Source organism: Melanotaenia boesemani, chromosome 6 (assembly GCF_017639745.1).
Source record: "Melanotaenia boesemani isolate fMelBoe1 chromosome 6, fMelBoe1.pri, whole genome shotgun sequence".
NCBI lineage: Eukaryota > Metazoa > Chordata > Actinopteri > Atheriniformes > Melanotaeniidae > Melanotaenia > Melanotaenia boesemani.
Genome location: NC_055687.1, coordinates 29,895,650 through 29,919,941, shown reverse-complemented (window position 1 = coordinate 29,919,941; position 24,292 = coordinate 29,895,650). Strand labels below are relative to the sequence as shown.

The window sequence follows — 24,292 nt, the reverse complement described above, 5'->3', positions numbered from 1 at the left end:
ACTTCCCTGAATATGTTAATATGTAAGGAAGGGATGGGATAACATGATAATTATGCTTAAAAAATTTAATTAGATTTTTTTGCAGGATTGATAACAGATTAATGTGTAAGCTGTTATTGTCCCCTTTTTTTTAACATCAGACTTGCTACAAATTGAACTCCTTTAATATTTGCACTTTGGGTGGAGATTATTATTTCTGTTGGGTAATGAATTAAGCTCTAGGAATTGTTGGGAAAAAAGGTATGTCTGAAGCAATCTCTGAGCATTTGCCAGTGGGATTGCAGACCTACTGTCAGTCCAACAAGGTGGGGCTGTTTACTGAGATTCAGCCTTGCCTGTTCCCTGAAGAGGTAGTTGCGTATGAGTTAAAGCAACTCTAACTAAGTGAGGGGGGTGTGGTGCTTCTGGGAGCTTTTCGACACTTTGCTCTAGTAATACTGTGTTCTTGGCTCTAGTTTATACTATGTGGTTGTTGTTTTTCCCCCCCTCCTCAGTCTGTCTTGCATTAGAGATAAGCATACCAACCTGCAAACCATTATGTAACGGTATGCATAGGATATGGGAGTTTTGGAGGCAATATGATTGCACTACTGTATGCTGTCCTCCTTTCCCAGATTGGAGAAGTACAAGTTAGAGTCTAGAACAGCATGCCACACAGTGCTGTGGTTAGCTTTGCTGAAGTGAAACTTTTATTACTCATATGAAAAAGATGATAAAGGATCATATGACTCTCACATTTTAGATTGTCACAACTTTAAAAAATGAGAAAAGTTGTTTTGAGTATATGAAAATGAGTGTGCATGGGCGTTGCCTACTGTGGGTGTGAGCAGTGGACAAAGAGTCAGGAAGTTGGAATAGGTTACTCACAGCTCTATGGGTGTGTTTGTTTGGATTCACACGTGACAGCAGTTCTGGATTCAATTAGCAGCCTTACTTCTTGATTCAATCTGCGGTTTTCATCAAGAAAATAAGTCTCCTTTGCATTGAAAGAAAAACTTTATAAGTCACACACACAAAAACATAAAGCTCATCATACACTGAACAGAGCTCAGTTCACTGCTGGATTTCACTATCTATGAGACGTTGTGCTTTGGAGTGGTAGTTAAAATGATGAATTTTAACCAGTATTAAATATGATCTCTGACTGGAGAAGTTTGTCGGGTGTGTGATGTTTTCAGATTTGGGCACAGCAGTGCACTGCTGACATCTGCTGTCCATTAACAACAATCATTTTCAGCTATTACAATGACCATGTGCCTCAACTGCAGTCAGGGATGTATAAAAAACACTCCATGCAATGTGTATTTCACACCATGAAAATGTAAGGGACACTTTTATTTTTTATTTCATTGTTAAGACACTTTCCAGTTTTTACCACACATATGATACATGATGATGGGTGAAGATGAGGTTTCCACAGGTAGCAGTTTTAGTGTTATTATCCTTTGCCTGTGGTATTCATGGCATGTTTGCTAAATAAGTGTCTGTCAGCCATCTCAGTTACACCCTGCCAGATAATTGCAGTTAGGTGTGTCAGATTTTTGTCATGCTGCAGTTTTTGTGTCTGTCTGATTGGGATCTGTGATTCAGAAACAGGAAAGCGAAAAGCATTTAGGAAAAATATGGCTTCTGCCACAAAAATGTTTCTTTCAACTCGGAGGCTCTTAAATCTGGGTTTTTATTTTAACATTGCATGTGACACTTCTGACATTCTGCTGCATGGAAGCTGCAGGACGAGACTAAACAGCAGCTTTGCAGTTTTGGACGGACTGATGTGCTTGTTTAAACTTTGCCCACACATGGCACCAGAGGCAGTTAATCTAATCGCATCCCAGACATGTCATTGATGTACCCCATGTTTTCGTCTCTGAAATTATGCCCAGTGCATACTCGTGTGATTGTTAAAGGAGCAGCTACAGCGTACTGCAGCTCTGTGCCTGTCATTATAGTGGGATGTCATTTTTATGTTATGACTCACACTGGTCATTCTCAAAGCCTGGAGAGTTATTCAGGAATTTAACCTTTGGTTTAAAACGGATAAAAACTTAGGGACAAAACAGCCTGAACTCATTTATCACTAAACAATGTCGGGTCTTGCAGCTCAAGTAGAACCCATTGCTGCCCTTTCTGCTACTGGCCATCTATCATGTTTTTCTCAAAACAGAGTTGGTTACCTTGGCTGCTGTGCCATATCTTTTCCTGCTGAAGGTTGTGAAATCCCTTCCAGTATTTTATTTACGATCAACGGAACACCAACGTCTGGATTTTAGAAGCTGGGGCACAAGCACACTAGGTAAACACTTTGCCAATGAAGCACTGACGTGTGCGTGTTAGTTCTAAAAACTCCAAATGAAACTTAACATTACAGCATCTGCTGCTTTATGACTCAAATATAGAAAATCCATCTATTTAAAGCTGATAACTGTCTGCTGATTAAACCATTTTGAACCGTGACTGGATAAAGAGGGAAGTATAAAGTTTTAGATTTGAACTGCTGTGCTTGCACAACTTGTTTGGTCACAAATTTAATGTCAGTCTTTTGCAATACAACTAACAAGCCTGGAGAGTGTTGCAGGCACACAAATATGAAGCAAGACTTGACTCACTATAGACCAAACCCACGGTAACAGAAGGATCGATAACATGTGGAACATATTGAGGGTTTGGTCAGAATAGTTATGACATTAGTCATTTCCCAGCATGCATGTTGAGCCATATTAAAGAGGCTGACTAACGTGTTCAGTTCTGGGAGAAAATTGGAGTGATGGTGGTTCATTTCCCTAAACTTTAAAAGCTTATAAGTCAGTAGGTCCATCCAAGTGTTTGACCAGCACTTTGTTTTATTTTTTCCAGACGTCTTGCCTCCTACTTGGAGGCAGAGCTCTGTTTACAGATCTGAACTTCTACCAGTCTGCTTGGGTAAAATGAGACAAGACATATACCCCTCTTTGATGGAAGAATAGCTTTGAAGTATTTGCTCTAACATGAATGAAAGCATGTATGTGTGAAGTGTCTGAGTTTAGAAGTTTGTGAAAGCCCAACAAGTATATTAATGGAGGTATTTCCTGCCATCCTCTTTAAATCTCCCTCAAAGTATTCTTGGTATGGATGCTTTTCATTTCACTTTAGGACATTCATCAGTGGGAGTATTGTTTCAGTCAGAGAGGCACTTCAGACACTTTTATCATTCCAGAGAAATTTAGCAAATTGTCAACACTGCAATTTGCAAAGCCACATGTATATTAGTATGTTCTATATTTAGAGATTACTGAGTATTACTGTGATCCCAAAGCAGCAGGGGATAAACTTTGGGTGCCCCAGTTATGCTTTTAATGTTTCTATCTCTGAACTCTTTGTGAGAGGGTCTGATTTACTAAATATCCCGTCAGTGTTCGCTCTCAGTTTTCATATTTACTATTTTTGTCCAGCTGTTTCTGCTGGTGCTTTTCCCCTCAGTGACTCTGAACATATCCAGTTTCATTTATGCTATTTAGATTTAGACAACCAGTAATAAGCTTATTGATATTTATTTCATCTACAGAAGTGGATGATTAGTATGTCTGCACCAGAATGAATGCTAACAGATTAGTAATGGTGTTGTGCTTTCTTCGTGAGGAGATACGTGGCGCGTCAGAGCTTCTGTCATGATGAGTCTACATGTGTTATGCTGACATTATGGCAACAGGACGACTCTGACATTTATTAATCATATTATACTTCAGAGAGCTCTGGTTACTGGCTGTGACTTGTATCAGGGAATTAATCTGTGACCATCTTCATCAAAGAGCAAAGTAGCAAGATGGATGGGGGGGGGGGGGGATGACTGTGTGTAGCCAAGTGACCGGTTAGAGCACTTCCATCATTTTCTAACTGTGACACTGTGTGATCATCTGGCTCTGCTGGATATTTTTAGCCCTCAGACAGCTCCAACCCTCCTGGCTGCCCACCACTCTCAGCCCTCACTCTTGCCCCATTCCCCAGGCTCGGTGTGTTGTCCCTCCTCCCCTGACCAAAGGAGAGCTGGCTGACGGATCCAAGCAGCAGGCACAGCCTGTCAAAATTTAAGACAAGGGGGAAACAGGGCAGTTGAGAGCAAACAAACTGGAGCCTCCCCTGTCCTCCTCATTCCTCCTCTTCTAGCTCTCTTTTCCTTCGTCTTCGTCCTCCTCTTCTTCTCTGTACCTCTTCTTAGATGAAGATCATACCTGGTAGGTCATTGGAGTGGAGTTGATGTGTCGTGTCCGTCTGTGTTTGACTGCCTGGCTGCTGACTGTCGGAGTGTTTTTGGCAAACACATTGTGTGAAGTCTTGTTGTGATCCCAGACTGCACACACTCACAACAACAGGACAGACACACACATTCACATTCAGCAAACGGCAACCTTCAGCTACTGCACCGCAGCGTTTTCCATATTTAAACCTGTCCACAGTGTTACTGACTGGAATTATTTGTACATCTGGTTTCTTTCTATTTTTTGTTTTATTTGTTGGTATGTCGATGGAACTGGGGGGACAGCAGGATTGGGGTGGTGATAACCTCATGTTACTTCTTCTGATATCAGATGGTTGGGAGTCAGCAATGATTTATGATTGCATTTTATTCAAATATTTTTATTGTTCTGTATATATGTGTGTGTGTGTGTTTGAGAGAGAGAGAGAGAGAGAGAGAACTGTGTGTGTGTGTCTGGGCTATTTCAGGTCGCCATTAAATTGCAACCAGCTGTTATCATCCAGAACAATCCAAACAGTTCATTATTTCATTTGTTGTTTCTTTTTAAAATATTAATGTCTATTAATTACACTGTTTTACTGTATCATATTTCATGTCCTTTTTTTTTGTACAGTTAAATTTTTACACACTAATTGTTGGTTGTTTCCCAGACTTTGTTTTAAATATCAGATTCAGAAACTCCAAGAAAACTACCACTGTGACTGCTTAATGAGACTTGATTGTATTCCCCAGAAATTGCTTATTGGCCAGGGGTTCAGGTATTAACATGAATTATTTGATGAATTTAAACTGAATAAGTTATTATTATTTTTTAATCAAACAGATAATTGTTTGTTTGATTTAAATGGGAACATCCTGTGGTAGGATCCGCCCAGCTGAGACGTCCTCCAAAGTTACTTTCAGTGGCATCCAGTAATCCTCATTAAAATGTCTCCACTGACAAACAGATGTTCATAGAAACGGCTGCCAAAGTATTCAAAACCACCTTTGTAGTTGTTCTCTCTAATACCGATGCCTCCAGGACCATAATTTGTCATGATGACACCTGTAGGTTAAAGCAGTCACACCCACGCTCTCTACGTAGTTTAAAGGAAAGAACAAACCCTTTAGGGTGTAAAAAAAAACAGAAATTCCTATTATAATTTTTTTTTTTAAATGTCCCTGCCACGCCTGTCTCATTCCCCTCGCCCCACTCCCAGTGAGGCCCACCTGTCACGACAGCCTGTACTCAACCCCTCATCCCCTCTTACCTTATAGCTCCTTCCAGCCATATAAATGCCTGCAGCCCCCCTCCCCCCCTTCCTAAAAAACCCATTCTTCCTGCCCTGGTGTTCACTAAATCACTCTGATTTGATTCTTTTGGTATAAAACACAAAAAGAAATCTGAAGATATTAGGATATTAAAGGAAGATTAGAAATGTTACATAAGCAGTAAAGATAACTTCTTGGATGCTACGAAGGTGCTTTCCATTATCTTCCTCTAACAGCTCAGTAAATGCAGAATTATGCTTTTACGCTTTGGCTCAGAAATGTTTCCATATTAATCAGGTTGTCTGTGTGGATTTAGTGCATTCATGTTAGTTTTATTACCTTTCATTGCTCTTAGTTCTGATCTGCAGAGGTCACATTATTAACTCTGCAAACCAGCACACAGCTTTGCATGTGGCATGTTTACCTTCTGCATTAGTCATGTGCAACCTTGAAAGATTTCAGTCACTCTCCACTGTGACCAGTCAAATGAGCCAACGGACCTTAACGTGCCAGTGTCTCTCTGCCATATTGCTGCATGCTGATTGAAGTGTTTGTTCTTTCGTGCAGCCATAAAGAGATTAGTTCCCATTACTCTTAAACACTTGGCTCATGTTGCTGTTTCTCTTATGGCCTCTTTATTGTGTCAGTTTGATAAGTAAGAGTTCATAGAGATAAATCAGTCCAGGTTTCAACTTCCTGCACTTCTTACTGATTTTCTTTTATTCTAATACACAGAAGGCTGATATAACAATGCTTTTGTTAGGGTTCCACATAGTTTGGTTGTACATCAAAGGTCCCTCTGTGTTTGTGTGTGTGGGTGGGTGAGTGTGTGTGTGTTCATGTGGGGCAGCTTCCCTTTAGTAAGTTCCTTAATGGGTTTGAACACCTGCTTGGTTGGAGGCACAGCAAGTCCCTTACCAGGCTGCCAGCCCTTGAACCAACAAAAAAGATTTTGTTCAGCGGTAACACACTAATTCATCTCTATTTGTTTAACCCTGAATTACAAAAATAATAAAAAAAACTGTGTAAACGGAGCTCTCTGCAGATGGTGCATTCTACTACTTAATAATAATGTGTTTCATCCTATTACTTTAGTCTTGGTTGGCACAATTGTCCATTATTTAGGAAATTGTTATAAAATACAAGCACAATGGGGTATTTTCTCTTAAAAAAAAGAAAAAAAAATATATTTGAATATCTAAATATTTGACTTTTCATTTAGATGATTTAGTGTTATTTTCTGTAACATTCAGTCTCTCATCTGTTCTGCTACTGTTTTATTGTCTGACATACGGAAGAGTTAATGCAGCCGCTGTCTCTGTAGTCCAGGCTGCTCATGGAGACTTAGCTGTCCCCTTCTCACTGGCCACCATCCTGCATGATGACAGCTCTTCCCTTTATGCACTCACTAAGCTGTCACTTATTACAACAGTGAGAGCAGACATTACACTAATAGAACCCCACCTACTTCATGTTCAGTTTGTGGTCGGATGCAGCAGACCATGCTGAGCTGAGTGTGCAGAGTGGGAAACGTGGATGCTAATGTTCCCCTCTAACCATGTTTGAATGGTGTCATCTGAAAGGTCATGACAAAGGGGCGTAGCTGAGTGAAACTGTAAATACTCTGTGTCACACACAAGGTGCATCCCTCTGCGTTCTCCTGCTAAGTTTTGACCTTTTGGTTGTGTGTTTTCTCTTCTTCAGACTGCCCGAATCGGCACGTCTAACCCACGGGGCCCCTCAGCATTTACTGTAGGCTTTCCTCACGTTAAAACTTTACGTGCTTCAGCATCATGATATCTGACTTTACACTCACACTGAGTGACGGGTGTTTTAGAACAAGGCTGTTAATGAGATGATGAACTGCTTTGCATAACTGGTCAGTCAAAGTATTTCAGCATCCTCATGTATAACAGGTGGCTCGAAGCTAAAGAAAGCTCTCACTACAGCTGTCTTAAACAGGAGCTGGAATCTGTCAAGACATTTTTTACAGTGTAAATAAAGTATAAAGTCCTGTTTGACATACTAAGGGCAGGGTTTTTATATTTTGTACAAGTAGAGGTAAATGTTGGTCACCCAGCGCTGAGTGGATCATGTTGGTTGATTCCTGGCTCTGGGTGTTTCTCTGGCCTGGTCTGTGGAAAAGCCAGCATTCTTTACTGGAAACAGAACCAGAAGTCCCACTCTGGAACAATCCAGCTACTGCTTACTGTACTCTCTGTGTGTCTGTTTTTCCAGGACTGTGAAAAAACCTAGATGGGTTACACCACTATGGTCCCTGCAGAGGAACAAGCGGGCATTATTTATTACATAAACAATGAACCCATGCCTTTGGGGCTTTTACAAACCTCTAAAGTGGGTTTTGGATACAGTTCCCATGTCTTTCGAGACTAGAGAACAGCTCCAATGAGACAGAAAGCCACATGGGACTCTACGGGAATGTTCATGTAAAGCTGACTTATTTGAGCCACAGTGGGATCATTGAAACACATCTGGTTCTGAGCTGGGAGATTTTGCATAATCCCTGTGACCTCCTTTACAATATTTGTCAACACTCTTTGCTTACAGCAAGTGTTTTCTTCTACATATTCTGTGGAATTGTTACTTTAAGCATAAGAACGCATTAACTTTTATTCATTCACAATTCAGAGAAAATATCAAATCAAAACAAAATGAGTTTTTTTGTATTTGTTTGATGATTTTAGCACATGTACCGGACGTCTTTACAGGGCCAAAAACATAAACCCATTACAGAAAAGACACAATTATATAAATATTAGAAAGTTAAGTCCGTTTACCACATATACACATGAGACAGACTAGTTATGTTTTCCACTCTGCCTGCATGTAACACATGTTTGTCAATGATTATACTACACAGTACATCCAGTTTATCTGTAGTGATGATTTAAACAATTCACTTTCAGTCATGCTAATGGTTGACAAACATAACTCCTTAATAATACAAGTTAGCCTTGTTCATTTATTGTCAAGAATCTCAACTCTGCTTTTTCTCTTTTTATATCATTAAGTCCTGATAACTAATACCATTAAAAGCAACTTTTTTCACACTGATCTTTAGAAAATATGCTCATTTGTTGTGTTATTATGAGTCTGATAAGAAAATCACTTGTGTTTTTAGACTAAAGGATTGATGTTTTCTGTAAAAAGAAACATTTCTTCCATTAATGATCTTGTTTAGTGCAGCACAAGGCTCCCTGTGTGGCCCAGGATCATAGATGTTTTGTAAAATGAGCCGGCATCATATTTAGCGTACTTTCCCTTTTAAATGTGACTTAAGAATAGCTCAGCTGTTCTGTCGTAAACCTCCACATCATATGGATCAAATGTCAACCAGAGTGTGTAGACTTAGAATTGAACACAGTCAAGTTTTACTGTTTTTGTAATTAAATATATCATTATGTCAGCTTTTGGACAACCTTCTGCACAAAAGAAAAAAAAATCATTATTTTCTAGAAACTGATCTTTGTTGCTTTAGGGCCATATTAAACCTGCCAAGAAGTGTAACAAGAGTCAGACACACCCACGGGCTCTCCCGGATCACCCTTTGTAACGTGCATAGGCATAAAAGAAAAAAAACTGGCAGATTTTTAATGAATACTTTAAAGGACACACAGTTCTGGCAAAGAGTCATTTTAAATAAGAGTGTAAAGTGTCACACGGCTGTCTCCAGTTTTAGATTTTATAATGGTTAATGTTGAACAGGAATGTATCCGTGGACTTGATGGCTGAGCTTCAACCTTTGCTCTGGCTGGAAAATGTAGCAGATCAAAGTTTGTGAATATGCAACATTTTTCCTGTGTAATGTTTATTTTAGGCCCTCAATTGGCTGTAACATTAAGCTGCTACGGTTGTTGAATCGAAACACAAGCAATATAATCAAACAAAGTGAATTATGTTGAATTACCTGTCTGCTATCTTTCGTTTTGTGTATAAGGGGCAGGGCACACTATCTGCCTGTCATCTATTAGAAAGTTGTTTGTCTTTATTCTCCTCGCACCAGCTGGCTCGGGCAGCCTCTAACACAAAGGGTACTGTGGGATCTTGTCACGTTTCTATCAGAGTTGTAATGGAGGATGTTGGGGACTTTGAGCAACTGATTAATTTAGCTGTGATGAGCGCATACGGAGAGCGACTGAGGTACTTGCACACTAAGATGTGCTGTGCAGGTGAGTAGCAAGACTGTAGGGAGGAGTGTCTGTACTGGGCCTTTGTCTTCAAGTATTGTCTTACCACATGATTTCACTAGAGTCAAACTAGTAGCGACTGAAGTAAGGTAACAATATATTTTAGACTCACCTGTAGTTTCTTAAAAAGGCAATTTTGATTTAAAGTGTTATATAGATTTTTGGTTTCATAGAGTTTAATTGATTCTACTGTTGTTAAAATATATTTAAAAATTTTATGCTGCATATTACCATTTCATTGATACAGATATATTTAATCTCTGCTAAACAGGGCTCTAAATGAACTTTTTTTGATCATTAGATAGTATGGTTGGTAGAGCCCTGAAGGTACCATGCAATCAGAATTTCCACTAGACAGTTTTTTTTAACAGAAATTAAGCCAGACTTTAAGTGTAACTGCATGTGATTGTAGAAGTTTCTTCAAATAGTTTTTAATGATTTTTTATGAAAATGTTAACAACATAATCTCAATAAATTTAGCTTTTAACACATTTGAAATGATACTTCAAACTTCAGCTTAATAGATTTTTTACATTACTTAAATCATCTCACCTTCTCTTTTGTCATTAGCGTTCACCCCTACATCCTGTTCTTGAAACCAGCCTTGTTCTTTTATACCATCCAACTACACAATTATTTTTTATCCTTCTGCATCTCACGTTTTATTCGTTTAAATTTCCTCCCTCGTTTAACTGCCCTTTCTTCAGGAAGTGATGCAAAGCAACATCACACATGCTTACAAAAAGCACCCTGTCAATGGATGGATGAGACATTGTGGAATAGTGTTCATGGGAAATGTAGTGATAGCACTGTAAGGATACATGACCAGTATGATTAGCTTTATTCATTACCTGCCAAACTGGCTAGTAACTCTTCATTTAAACCCAGTTAGGATGAGGTGCAGCCCATTGCAGAAGCTATGAGGCCTCAACTTTAGATTCAGTCTGCAGTGTGTCAACAGGAGGAAACATGGCAAACCAAAAGAGACTTTAACTGGTTTAATATAGGGAACAATAATATGGTCAACTAACCTGTACACCTGGTACTCCAGCAGCGTTGTCCTGGTAACAGTTGACGTCCAAGGTGGTGAGTCTAGTACTTTGTTAGTAAACTAGTTTTTGTAGAGTCATGTGAAATAATTTGTCAGGATCTGGCAGCATATCCCAGACAGCAAACAGCAGACTCATTAAATGAACGGAAGATGCATCGTCTCCCAGGACGCCTCACGGAAGATGTGTTTGAAGCTTCAGGATATCACAATGATCTCTCAGTATATGTACACCACACAATGGCTCTTCATGAAACCAATTTGTAAAAAGGAAATTACAGCCTTCCATTGTTCCTAACACCCTCCAAAATGAATTTTAACCCACATGTGGATGGTTGGTGGGTGTTAATTTAGAGCCCTGCTACTAAATAATGTTCTGGGATTATATTTAATTTTCGAATGGAGGATTTAGAAACAAGTTTTGCTTCTCTAAACACATTTAATCATAGGCTCTCAGAAATGTTCCACTAAGCTGTTGTTGTGGTGACAGTGAGTACAAACTGAGATTACAATTGTCTTTAACAGTACATATTTTCTGACTATCACCCAAAACTTTGGTACAACTGTATTTGGATGGGGATATGGGCACCATAACTGTGGGAATGTACACAAAAGTCAAGCAGTTAAGTGCAGTAACATGCTGAAGGATAGTAAAAGAAAACTGTTTGACTAGCTGGAGGTTATTGATAGTTATATACAGCTGATAGCTTAAAGCACAGCGACTTAGTAATGCCTCACTTTGGTTAAAGTGATCACTTTTAATGCATTATTGTCGTTACTTGGCTGTACTGAGGGTGGTTGTAAATTGTAGAAATGAGAACAATTTCTTGATTAATACAAATCCAACAAGTATGAACAAGTAGGGCTGATCATTCTATGAAGAATTAAAATAGCTTTTTTATCTACGATAGCATCAGTCTGATGTTCCTTCCAATACATGGCTGGTCTTGTCCATCACATGAATCACAATTCTCTCCGGCAATTATATCATTTATGCATGGGCCTTTGTTACCGTGGAATACATTTGTGTTTATCCACAAGCTTCTATTCTTCGTCGGGCTGTCATCTGATTACGACATAAATTACTCTGTGAAGTTGCATGCATCCAATAGACATCATCTTAAATGTATTTATGTTTTTAGTTAGTTCATGTAAAGAAAGTAAGTTTTGACAGCATTGTATTTAATCATTTAATGGTCAAAATGCAGTCTGACTTTTAACATGATCAATTAAGCCTAATTTCATATCTGGAGATTTAACTATTAAAGATGATCACAGATCTTTGAGGAGGTGGTTAGGTGGGGTTGCAATCTGGCGCCATCTTGTGCTAAAAAAGCTTTCCTGCCTCCTGCCAGTGGGAGAGAATGTGCCGAGCACGGTGTTTTCCTTTCTATGTAAAATTGGTCAGCTATGGGAGACTCCTCCATCTCTGTGGCTAAAAATACAGCCATGAGTAAGAGTCAGTAACAGTTACCGCTGAAGCACATGCAGCTTTTTGTTTATGGATGTTGTCATAGAAACGTCTCTCAAGTTCCCATATTTTTCCACATTTGCATGGCTGTTGGCAAGTGTTAAATGAGAAACAGCATATGGAAATACCACATGTCATGAAGATGAATCAGTAGATCACATGGAAAATGAGAAACAAGGACAAATAATCTATTTATTTTAAAATCTTTTTTTTTCCAGTGAATTAGTCACCATGTTTAATTTTACCAAGCAGAGACTGCTCCACATTATTCCTGATGACTGATAAACTACTTTAAGGACAGGTATTCTGTTTTAAACCTTGAGTAGGTTTTTAAGGAAAATGCCTGCCACTCTGTTAGGATAATCTGTTCTCATTATTACTAGATTTTGCTTGCATTAAATCTCAGCAGCTTTGTTAAGTCAAGGAGTTACATGGGTCTTCAGCTTACCAGGAAAATCTTGTGAAGCACTGCAGAACCACTGAGTTAATAAGAGTGCAATAACCATGCTTATTCAAATCATATCTAAACATAGTCCTCCAATCTTTACATTTACAGTTTGAAAGGGACATTTTTAAATGATCTTTTAACACTATCAGGCGACAGAGCATTACAAACCTAAATGTTCTAGTTTACATCTTAAGCCTGTATTTGAAGTGCTCTTTCTTTTGTCCAGTGTTGCTGAAACTCTGCACCATGATATTTCGTTGTTTTCACCTGCAGAGGGAGACACATGCTGTCTCACCCAGCTCCATCCCCATCACCCTGCTACATCTCAACCCCCCTCAAATCAAACAAAGCAACCGACACAAGCTTAGATGTGGGACTTTCCACAGAGTCCTCCAAAGCTCAGCGCTGATCTATTTTAGAACTCAGCTGCTATGGCTAATCCAAGTGTCTGTTGAGTCAAAGTTAAACTTGGTTTTCAGCTTAATTGCTGGATCTAATTCTAACAGCATCATCTGAAGTCAGCCGTCCGGCTGCAGATGCATGTGAACTGGCACAGCTATGACAAACATCTCTGTGTTCAGAATTAATATTAAGACATCCTTTTGTGTCAGTATTTACCTAATCCCTGTTCTGAGGCACAAGCTTGACCATATCGTTTGAATATGATGGCATTTTATCAAATCACATGAAGAAATTAATAACCACTTGGTGGATCAGCTTGGATTTCAGCCGATGTCTAAATGAGTAATCAATTTCTCAAGAGAATATGGCATTTCATACCTGATGTGTAACCGTGTGGAACAGGGCTCTTATTATCTTTGCTTGACTGAAAAATCGGCAGCACTTAATGTTGTGTTTCCAAAACGTCTGTGATTTCTTTTCAGAACAGTCTTCTTCTGTTTTTGTCTTTTGAGTCTTAACAGATGTTTTTTCTATAATCTTTTTAAAAAGTCTTAAGTTGTCAGGAGTTTTAACTTTCAGAGTTAAAACTGCTCTTGATCTTTATGTATCTCAACCTTCAGAGGGAAAGTCACGCTTCCTTCTGAAGGATCTCCACACGGTAACTCACAAGTGGCTGAAAAGAAATATGCCGTAACGTGTGCTGTGATTTAGATAGCAGCTACTTCATCTGTCCTTATCTCTTTATCTTTATAGGAAGAACTGATAAGACAATCCTGGGTGTGTTTGGGCTGTTCCCATTTTATCAACATTATTCACTGCCACACCCTAGCTCTCAGACTTGCTTCATCCTAACTTTCCCTCATGGTCTCTGATGTCAGCTGATCAGCTGCTGGTTGTTCCAAGGACGTGAGTAAAGCTCAGAGGGAATCAGGCTTTTTCTGCTAACGATTAACATAGGCTCACCTCTACATGTTATCCCCAACTCTTTGTCACTCTCTTCTGTTAAATCTTACTGAAAGACCAGTCTTTTCTCCTTGGCATTTAACACATCATGATTTTTAGTGCATGTGAGTGATTGTGATTTGTGCCAGTTTGTCTCTTTTATTCGTCATGTACAGCACTTTGGCCAACCATCGTTGTTTTTAAACATGATTAATAGATTAATTTAGAATTTGAATATAAGGTGTGGTTAAGCCTTAGTCCAGCAAACATTTGCACTGAGAAAAAATGGAGAGAGGATGCAGTAAGAGCAGGAAACCGTATATGGGAGGGCAAATCCTCTCTCCAGCTTTTTCATGCTTTACAAAGAAAGGTGTTTCCCACCCTCCTTTCTAAACCCTTGTATTTTATGTGCTGTTCAGCACTTTTAGAAACCATAATGACACATTCTTAGAATTCTTTTGTCCTCTAATTTGTTTGCTTCTTTCCTCCTAAGTGCTTAAATATGTGATGTTTTAGGTCTTAAGTGGCTGCAGCTTAACCGTGTTTATACAGATATGCGGACAAACTTTTGCTCATGTTGTCTTTGTGTAGATTTGTCTTCTTATAAGAATAAAGGACCAGTTTTAAAGTCACTTAGGTGTAGATTTGTTACTCCTACCTCCATATTCTCCAATTACCGTGCAGCGGGATGTTTCATCTATAATCTCACTGCGGTTTATCAAGAAACAGGCACCACTGAGTGATTATAACACAGATGGTGCAACATGTTTGTGTAACGAGGCTGATTTGTTTTGTTTTATTTTTTCTTATTGGTGCAAAGCAACTATAAAAAGATGCTTTATAGCACTGTGGTTTTCCATCCATGATGTTAGTGGTTCCCCCTGTTTATAGTAATTATATCTCATAATGTTACAGTGTATTGTATGGTTACAAGACTGAGGGTCTACTTCCATCTCAGTGGTTCTGTATGGCTGAATTTAGGTACAGTAGTCGTGCCAACATCCAGTCAGAATGAATGGGCATCTTCCTCTTCGACTGACTCTGCACTTACAGTAAAACAGTCACATGTTAGGTCACCGTACTAGCATAGCTTGTTAGTGTTTTGCTTATTTGCACTAAATATATGAATATTTTTGAAAGCATTTTTATCTCTATAATAATATTTGGCAAAAAGAAAAAATAAAATAAAACGTGATTAATGCCAATCTCTCATATGGTCTCAGGCTTACAAATGTCGGTACAAAATTGTCATTTTACGCTAAACCTAAACCTAAACCTACTCTAAATATATAACTATTAAACATGTGGACATTAAAAGTAATTTAGTTTAATATAAGAGGACTGTGAGAAAAGGAAGACTGGCATTCCTGCCCCTTGCATCTAAAAGAAAAAATAAACTTAAAAGTTGCCATTTAAAAAGAAAACACTTTCTCCCCTAATTTTCTCTACGCTCTCTCAGCTCTCATAAAAAGCCGGAGCGTTCCATCTGGTTTTGATGAAGCCATGATGAGGGAGCAGGGTAATAAGCATGTTGAGAACTTAATGATATGTCTTCTTTTTGGAGGATGGATCTCATGACTAAGATGTTCCACACTCTCTGTACCATTGCCCATTTCCATTTTTGTCTCCTTCCAGTGTTTTCTCATAAGGTTTAGAAAGTAAAGCCGAAGTAGGTGTTGGTACATGATCCAAAGCCAGAATGTCACAGAGGTCTCACTGCTGTTGCCTTTTTTATTTAACATTCACAAATCAGGAGACTTTCTGCTACTTTTATTCATTAAAACCCAAAGTTGAACCAATATTCAACTGGAATTATTGAATATGAAATGCTTCCTTTAGTTAATTGTATGTTTTTATAATTTTGTATTTGGTACAATTTCTTTTCTCGTTCAAATTTAATTACTTTACACTCATACCACACCTTAATTCCACAGCTTGCCTGGGCATTTTTAGATTGCAAAGGTGTGCCTCCAAATTTGCAAAGGTAGCACAAAATGAGTCAACACACAACACTCTTGCACACACACACACACACACACACACACACACACATTTGCAAGTCTTCACAAACTCTGACTGACAAATTATGTGTCATCATGTTCACACAGGTTATGTCCAAATTAACATGCTCAGGAAGAAGTGAAATGTTTTTTGAAGCCTGTTAAGGTGAGGTGAGATCGGGTGGAGTTATGGGATGTGTAGCCATCTCAAGGCCGGAGGGGTAGGCTGTATCAGAAGATATGCTCAGGCTTCCAGCACATGCAGTCACTGTGAAGGGACGGGCTCTGTGAAAGTTAACCCCAAAGTCAATGATAAACTTTTTTTCATGTCAGGAGTTGCAGAGATCTGCTGGAACACACCTATAAAGTGACGACATCTTGTCTATTTTTCTTTAAAAAATTTAACACTGAACGCATCATTATCTCATGACTTTGCTGTGTGCTTATGCTTGGCCATTTTTTTTATAAATATCAGTATGAGAGGCATTATATGATCATTTTCACAGATTATATATGTGTCTTTGATTTAAAGCAGAATTTGGCTGCATCGTATTTATGACACATTTACTACTATAATTACTCAAAGCCGAGTGTATTTGCAGCATTAGTAACATGGAGGGACTTTAACAACAACCGGCACATTTGTGTTTCATAGAAGATGACATGACATTTAAGTGACTGTCTGATCCTGGACATATTTTGTCAAAAATAAATATAAAAAATAAATATTACACTCACAAGCACACTATATGTTTAGGGTGTCATTGTCTGAGAAACTTTGCAGCCCCTCCCAACACTGCCAGCCCCCATCATTTCCCTGGTGATTCATTTTAATGTGAAATGCTGAAGGAATGCTGTGACTAAGTGATTATTGACCAGGCATGCAAGTCTGTATGTGACATTTTAGAATATCCTTCACTCCTGGTTGCATTCTACTGTCATTTAATGCATTTTATTGGATACAATCATCAGCACTAACTTTTATGAGTTTTTATGGTGCCGTGCAACTGAGCTTGAGCTTGTATTTTCTTGCACAAGCTATTAAGAGATACTCACAGGCTGCCACACCTTGTCCTCCCTCGCCACTCCTTCTCATACTGCAAGAGGAAGGGGTGGGCCCTCCACACACTATTGCCACTAAATACACAGTTACACATTGCACACAAGGACAAGCCCAGATTTCATAGCCAATAGGCATCATTTGCTGTGAAAGGAACTGAGTGAGTGGTAAAAAAGAAAAAAGAGAGAAAAAAAGGGAGGAAAAAGAAGGGCAGAGCCGAAGCCCAATGAGGGAGTGAGGAGGTTAAGAGAAGACAGAAAGAGAGAGAAATCATAGGTTTGTGAAGAACTTTGTGGATTGCCACCACATGACTGCATACTCTGGGACAAACTGAGGGTCAAAGACACATACAGACAAGTTCCTATCAAGAAGAAAACCACCAAGGATTTTTTACCAGCCAGGACTATCATTCAGTGAACTGATAAACAGTAACAATGACCTCTCAGCAGCAGAGGTACAGGAACTTCTCCACTGACAGCCTGGGCAGAGAGAGGATGCCCTCAGATGAAGCTTATTACCAAGGGATGCTAAAGGCTACGGATGGCAGGAAAGGTACCAGTATGGCTGCAGTTAATGGAAAATACCTTAGTTTCAAGCCTTGATCTTCATCTGGTTGTTACCACACAGTGAGAAGCCACTGGGCAAGAATTGAGTGTTTCCAGAGAGAAGTCAGAGAAGTGTTCTAGTCCATGTGAGATTATTAAAATGCTTAATTTAAGGCTTGATTGTTAAACATGATAAACAGAAAGAAATCTCTGTATCTTAGAGAGGCATATGTTGGTACCAATAGCTACACTTACGCTGACAGCTGCCACCACAGATGGACCTGAGAGGATACTCCTTAATGCATCAGCAGCTTCCGCTCTTTGTTGGTCAGCAACGTTAATTCACACTTCTTCTTTTAAAACAGTGAAGTGTTTTGGGGTGAGTGAGTCATTGTAGCTACAGTCTGCTTCTGTTGCTACCAGGATGAGTGATGCATTACATTTTCCTTTTTCATTCAAGCTGTTCCTCTTTTTTACTCCATGAAACTTTTCAGATATATTTTTACATTTACTTGAAATCTTGAGTCACTTTCCCTAAAACTGGACTAATGTGCATTATTATGAATTTGATGCAATTGTGTCTTTATAACTGTCTTGAGATGACTTTTCTTATATAATTGGTGTTGTATTAATAACCTGAATTAAACTAAATTTACATTGGAGTTTTATTTAAGTTAGATGTTTGGTAAGTAATTGTAAAATTGTAAAATGAATTGTTTTTTGCATATATATTATCCTTAATGTAACAGTACCTTGAGGATTAGACTTCATCTTGAGCCCTTCTTCGTTATAGTACTTTGATTGTGTGAGTGAAATTATTCAAGACTGATGTTGACTTTTGTTGAGATCTGGACCATAAACTCAGAAACAAGCTGAAGCCTGTATGTGGATGCTGACATAAGATACCTGAAGTTTACTTAGCCCCTATCCTCTTTTATTTGGAAAAAAACAAAATACGCACTGGAAAATACAACATAGTGGAAAGCAAGTGTTGTGTCCATAGGTCACTAAAGCATGAGTAACTGAAAAAGTTGAGTGAATTAGTGAAAATAGCTTCCTCAATATGACAGAATATCAAGTTGCACTGAATGAAGCCGTCCGCTGCCATACTGCTGCCCTTTATTGGTTAAGTTATTCTGTTGTTATATTGGAAAGCTGGAAGCAGACAGAACTATCCACAGCTAGCCACTGTGTCCACAACAAATGTTCCAAGACACACCTTGTGGTTTTTGCCCAGCCACACAACACTAAGTGGTAATATGCTGTTTGGTTATCTTAGTGAGGGTAATCCACACCTAGACCTTGTTCTATCTTGTTGGGGAATTGCACCATCTTATAGTTTTACCTTGTGCTTTAATCTTCACACTTACATAAGCATTTCACCTTAGATACAATCCTTTAATCTTTACTTCCCTCTCAGAACCCAGCTGGTAGTGGTGTCATACAGTGAGGTGTAAACACAACATTTTCTAGACAACGCTGCTGATGAATGTTCTCTGGTGCAGCTTGAGTCAGATGCAGGCATGCTCAGAGGTGTGAGAGAAGTTTTTCCACATGGTGATACAATATTTTTATCTTATATAAACCAAATCTTGAACATATTCTTTTTACTTTTATATGAAATCAGTGAAACTTCCAGCCAACTTTTCTCCTAAGAATGCTCCAGTCATACACCTGGAACAGCTTATGTGATTTATTTTCTACTTTCATATTGTTCATATCTCATATTTAACTCTGGTGTCTCTGTTGCAGATGAACGAGACAGAGTGCAGAAGAAAACCTTCACAAAATGGGTTAACAAGCATTTGATTAAGGTAAGAGTCAGGTCGTTTTCATTGTTTTTGTCATTGTCTCTGTCTTTCTTTTTTTCCCATTTATTTCAGCTAATCATATTCTGTAGATGATATTACTTATCAGCAACTAAACTTGAGATCACTGCAGAGTCAGATGTCATATGGATTGTTTTCAAAGACAGACCGTCTTGTCTTTGCAATCCGTCTCTCACCTGCTCATTGTAAACATCTCTGCAGATATTATTTCCAACCCGCCTTCCACATGCATATACACACATTGGCTCTCCAGTATTTACTTCACACTTGGTCACTAGCAGTTCACCGTGATGTGGGGGCTGACCAGAAGTCCAGACTGTCATCAGCTGACAGGCTGTGTAAACCACCCATCAGCACTCATCCACCCTCACTCCCCTCATACTACTCCCAAGCCCCGGTCTAAAAGCCCACCAGTGCATCACTCATTCAGGTCAGGAGGGGAGTCATGGGAGAGTCTGCTTCTCACTCATTAGAGTTACCTATCATTGTTAAAAAATTAGCCCCTGTAGCATAACGCCCCTCCCTCAGAGCTGTAAAAATATATCCTGCTTGTACCACTTTTTCCAGGGAACTCCCGTTGGCGACGATATATTCACAGACTTGTGACGTTAAGTTCCTTCCCGTTATTTCTATATTTGGCGCACAGACATAGGGTCATTCATTTATTTGAAAATGGAACCAGAGGGAAAAATAAGCAGAGTGAGTGTTATCCTTTCCGTGAATGTGCAGTGCGAAATGTATTCTGCTTCAGATGTATGGGAACAGACTGCAGAGACTCCCCCTTGTTTCTCTGCAGTGTTCACAGCGAATGTTGACCTGTGTGTCACAGACATCTGGACTCACTTAAAAACCCTCTGAGAAGGCAAATTCTGGTCTGGGCCCTAAGCCCACAGTGGTTTAAGCCAACAGTAGCACATGTGCTGCACAGACTCCGAGGTCTGGGTGGCTACCTGCTCTTGTGCCCACTCAGACTCAAAGGACTGCATGAACACTGACATCAGTGTTTACATTACTTTGATTATTACCAAAAATATCGTCTAAGATACAGCTGTCACTCCCTGATTACAATTCTAGATTTTAGGATAACAATTAATATTTTGTCTGTGACATGACATTTAAATTCACCCATTAAAGGCAACACTCCTGTGACATAAACCTTGCTCTATAAAGACTGTACAGAAAACTTCATGGGTTGAGCTTTTTGTTATTATTTTAATAGAGAATATCTCTACTATGCAGTGCAGGGAAAATAAACAGAACATTGTCGCCATCTATAGTCAACTGTAGAGAATCTCACCAAGTAAAAAGGCACGTCTGGAAGGGAAAGTGTTAATTTTTAGTCCCTACCCGAGACTGGGTTCTGGGAAACTGCTTTGCTGGGGTTACACTGGTGTAAAACTGATTTAGTACTTAATGGTTGGCTTGACAGGGGAAGCAGACTATAGGTAGGGTGCTGCCATGAAGAGCTGTAAACGGCCAGTGAGTGTTGTCCACTGCTCAGTAAATCTCTCCATATTAAACAAAGTGGAATGTCGTCCAGCTGCAGAATATAAATCTGTTCTCCTGTAGTGCCCTGCAAACTAAATTTCATAAGATTTGAAAACTAAACTAATTGCAGATGGAGATGTTATACATCTACTAGTGAGAGGAAGAGCAAAAGATGACAAAAACATCCTCTCAAAGCATGTAAATGGTGTCCGATCACAGAGAACCGAAGAAACCACAATGAAGGAGTGCTAGCCACGTAAAATTTACAGAGCAGTTTGCTTGAACTCTGACAGCACAGCTTGTAGGGAAACATCTACCTTTCAGCACTATTGTTGATAACCATGTAATTGAGGGCTGGTGGTAGATTGTTGTTTACTGAGTAGAGTACTAGATGCTATACTGGGTGATTGGCTGTGAAAACTATAAACAGCTATGTCAGTAGATTCTAACTTAATAAAAGTCAGAATTCTGTGAAACAGATGTTTCTTCAAAAGAAGTTCAAAATTTGTTAAAAAGGTGCAAATAAGTAACACTAAAGAATATTTATAAGCAGTGAACCCTGCTGGTCACAGTAAATGCAGCTCTGCAGGATAACTTCATTTCAGCGTCTCTCTGCAGGCAGGGGGAACATATCTCAGACTGGCTAAAGGGATGTTCGTATGATTCCTGCCAAGAAAAATCCACCACTGTTGTAACTTGCAGGGGAAATGAATATGCATTCATTCCTTTTCAGGGCATTCCTTCTCAGTATTCCTCAAAACACACCTTAGCTCACTTCTGTCAGGAAAACAGACTACTTTAATGATTCTGTTTAATCTTTCTGCTTCAGATACAGTCATCAGAGTTCTAAATTCCCACTTTAATTTAATTTTATTCTGTCATTCCTCTTCACCCAGCCCTGGAAGGTAGAGGTAGGTACTGGTGAAGTTGTGATGGAATTGCATGGAGACATTCCACACCCTCAAATGTTTTTGCCCCAGCTCTCTCTCTCTCTCTCTCTCTCTCTCTCTCTCTCTCTCTCTCTTTCTCTCCCTCTCTCTCTCTCTTTCTCTCTCTCTCTCCTTGGATCCAGGCCTAGATTTTCTGGCACCATCACAGCAGGCCACCCCCACCCCCTCCACTCCTTTCACTTGCTTCATTGTCTGGTTGCAGTTACACCTCACGTCTGCTTTATGAACTGTGAATGTAGTTGTGCCTGTTGAGTGCTGTCCAGAAGATTAAGGATACAAATTAATCTTTTAGTCAGTTTTATATTTACCTTTTTTTACCTTAGTGTCCAACTGTTTTATATTATTTGGAGTCCCATCTATCACTTGTCAGGATTTGACAGCTGCTGTTTGACATCTGGAGCAGAAGTCAGGCTTGCCTCCTTGCAGCTATGCATTCCTGACCTGTGTAATGTTGTGCTATTTCAGTGAGTGCTCTTGGCGCTGTAGAAAACTTACATCACACTGATGTGGTTGAAAATGTATTTACTCTAAAGTTTTAGCAAAAAAATCTTGCAATTTCACACAAACTTTGATGAAGACTGATTGTTCAGTCTGCATTTTTGTTTCCATTTGTACACAAGAACTCCAGTTTATTGTAAATGCTCTAAAAGAAGATGTAAATTTAAAAATTTAGCAACTGAGGAAACATGATTATAAATAAATGTCATCATGTCACAAATATGTGACTCTATTTCAGTGTTTGCATGTTTTGTGACATGTCCTATCCTTTGTCCTGCTTTTTCTATCACAGTCGCAGCGTCACGTCACAGATCTGTATGAAGACCTTCGAGATGGACATAACCTGATCTCATTGTTGGAGGTCCTCTCTGGAGAGACACTGGTAAGTTAAAACCTGACCTCCAGTTTTTGTTAGAGGGACGAATGTGCCCAAGCGCAAGCTCTGCATCTTTTTTTTTTTTTATCTCAGCCACCTCATCCTTACTAATTACAAAATAAGTGCTTATCTTAAATACACATGAATTGCCTATGACTCAAAGCTAAAATGAATCAAAATCAAGTTATCAGAGGCTCTCAGGATTGCAATTGGTCTCTCTAACTCACTCACCATCTTTTTTCTTTATCTAATTGTCCTTCAATTGATACTAATGCTTGACTCTACCACATTGATCTTAAAGCCAGCGACTGGTGGCTGATATTGAACATGCTGGAGTTCAGATCTGCACAGATCCTGCTGCTGCTGCTCTTCTTCATTGCTCCTTCCACCAGCAACAGCTCTGCTTATATTCTGAACGCCTCCATAACTATAACATTAACGCTAGTATGGTCTGTGTGTGTGTCTTTGAATCATACTCCTATCTTATCCTTCTTTTCTATTCCTCTTCCTCCTGCCCCTTTTCTCCTGTTTGCATTCCTTTAACCTGTGCGCTGATCTTTGCCGTCTGGCCTTCGCCTACTCTCCTTCGCACTAGCCGAGGGAGAGAGACGTGGTCAGGAGCGTACGGTTGGTGAGTGGCTTTGAAACTTACCGTTGTCACCATGTAATGTTTTCTCTAGTTCACCTGCACGATGACTTGGCCATGCATGGCATCAGTGGACTTCCATCATAGCGGTTTATCTTTCCAGGCTTGTTTTAGGCATGTAGCTGCTGAAGAGAAAGAAACAAATATGAGTTTAGTTTGTTTTTCTTTTGTTCTGTATTATGTTATTGTCCTATATTGCACATTAATTTTGGATTATATAAAAAAAATTACATAAGCAGATCTCCGCTTGCTATAGTGCCAAGCCAAAAAAAAAAAAAACAACAACAAAAAAATGTCTTTTTAATTTCTCTTATGTGGAATATTAATGAAAAACAGGATTAAGTAAGAGAATATGAATCAGGAATTTAACTTATATCTATTAGATTTACTATCATTCTGCATTTCTTCTTTGCACTCAGTGTCCCTTCATTTTATTCAGTTTTTCGTCTCTTCATATTTATCGTATTATTTTCTACCAGTACATCCAAAACACCATTTTGGACTAAAGTTGTTTTACTGCAACTAAACACCTCTTTAACTCTTCTTCATCCTCTACAGCCTAGAGAGAAAGGACGCATGCGATTCCACAAACTGCAGAATGTACAAATAGCACTGGACTTCCTCAAACACCGGCAGGTATGATGCCTGAAATGATATTTACATAAATCTGACAGTAAAATTGCAGTACTTCATCATTAAAGGAACATGTCTTCTAATGACTAATGATGCAGTCATGATCAGAGGGATATCTTTCTTTCCTCAGGTCAAGCTGGTTAACATCAGAAATGACGACATAGCAGACGGGAACCCTAAGCTGACTCTGGGGTTAATATGGACCATCATCCTCCACTTCCAGGTCTCCTCCTCTGTCAGTGTTGTGTTACATTATATTATCCCTC

At 39.1% G+C, this 24,292-nt stretch overlaps 1 protein-coding gene across 9 annotated transcripts in view; it reads left to right on the top strand.

The window, feature by feature from the left end:
• The window catches only part of plecb (plectin b), a 128,432-nt gene that overhangs the window by 73,466 nt on the left and 30,674 nt on the right, over window positions 1–24,292 (top strand). For 4 of the 9 annotated variants that reach the window (XM_041988554.1, XM_041988558.1, XM_041988552.1 and 1 more), the window contains 4 exons: window positions 19,359–19,420; window positions 22,664–22,753; window positions 23,952–24,029; window positions 24,157–24,261. In XM_041988554.1, coding sequence (XP_041844488.1) covers window positions 19,359–19,420; window positions 22,664–22,753; window positions 23,952–24,029; window positions 24,157–24,261 — 335 coding nt within the window. Of the gene's footprint in view, window positions 1–4,044; window positions 4,209–17,142; window positions 17,614–19,358; window positions 19,421–22,663; window positions 22,754–23,951; window positions 24,030–24,156; window positions 24,262–24,292 lie in introns of those variants that run through there. The other 5 variants (XM_041988555.1, XM_041988553.1, XM_041988559.1 and 2 more) reach the window with 4 other exon arrangements.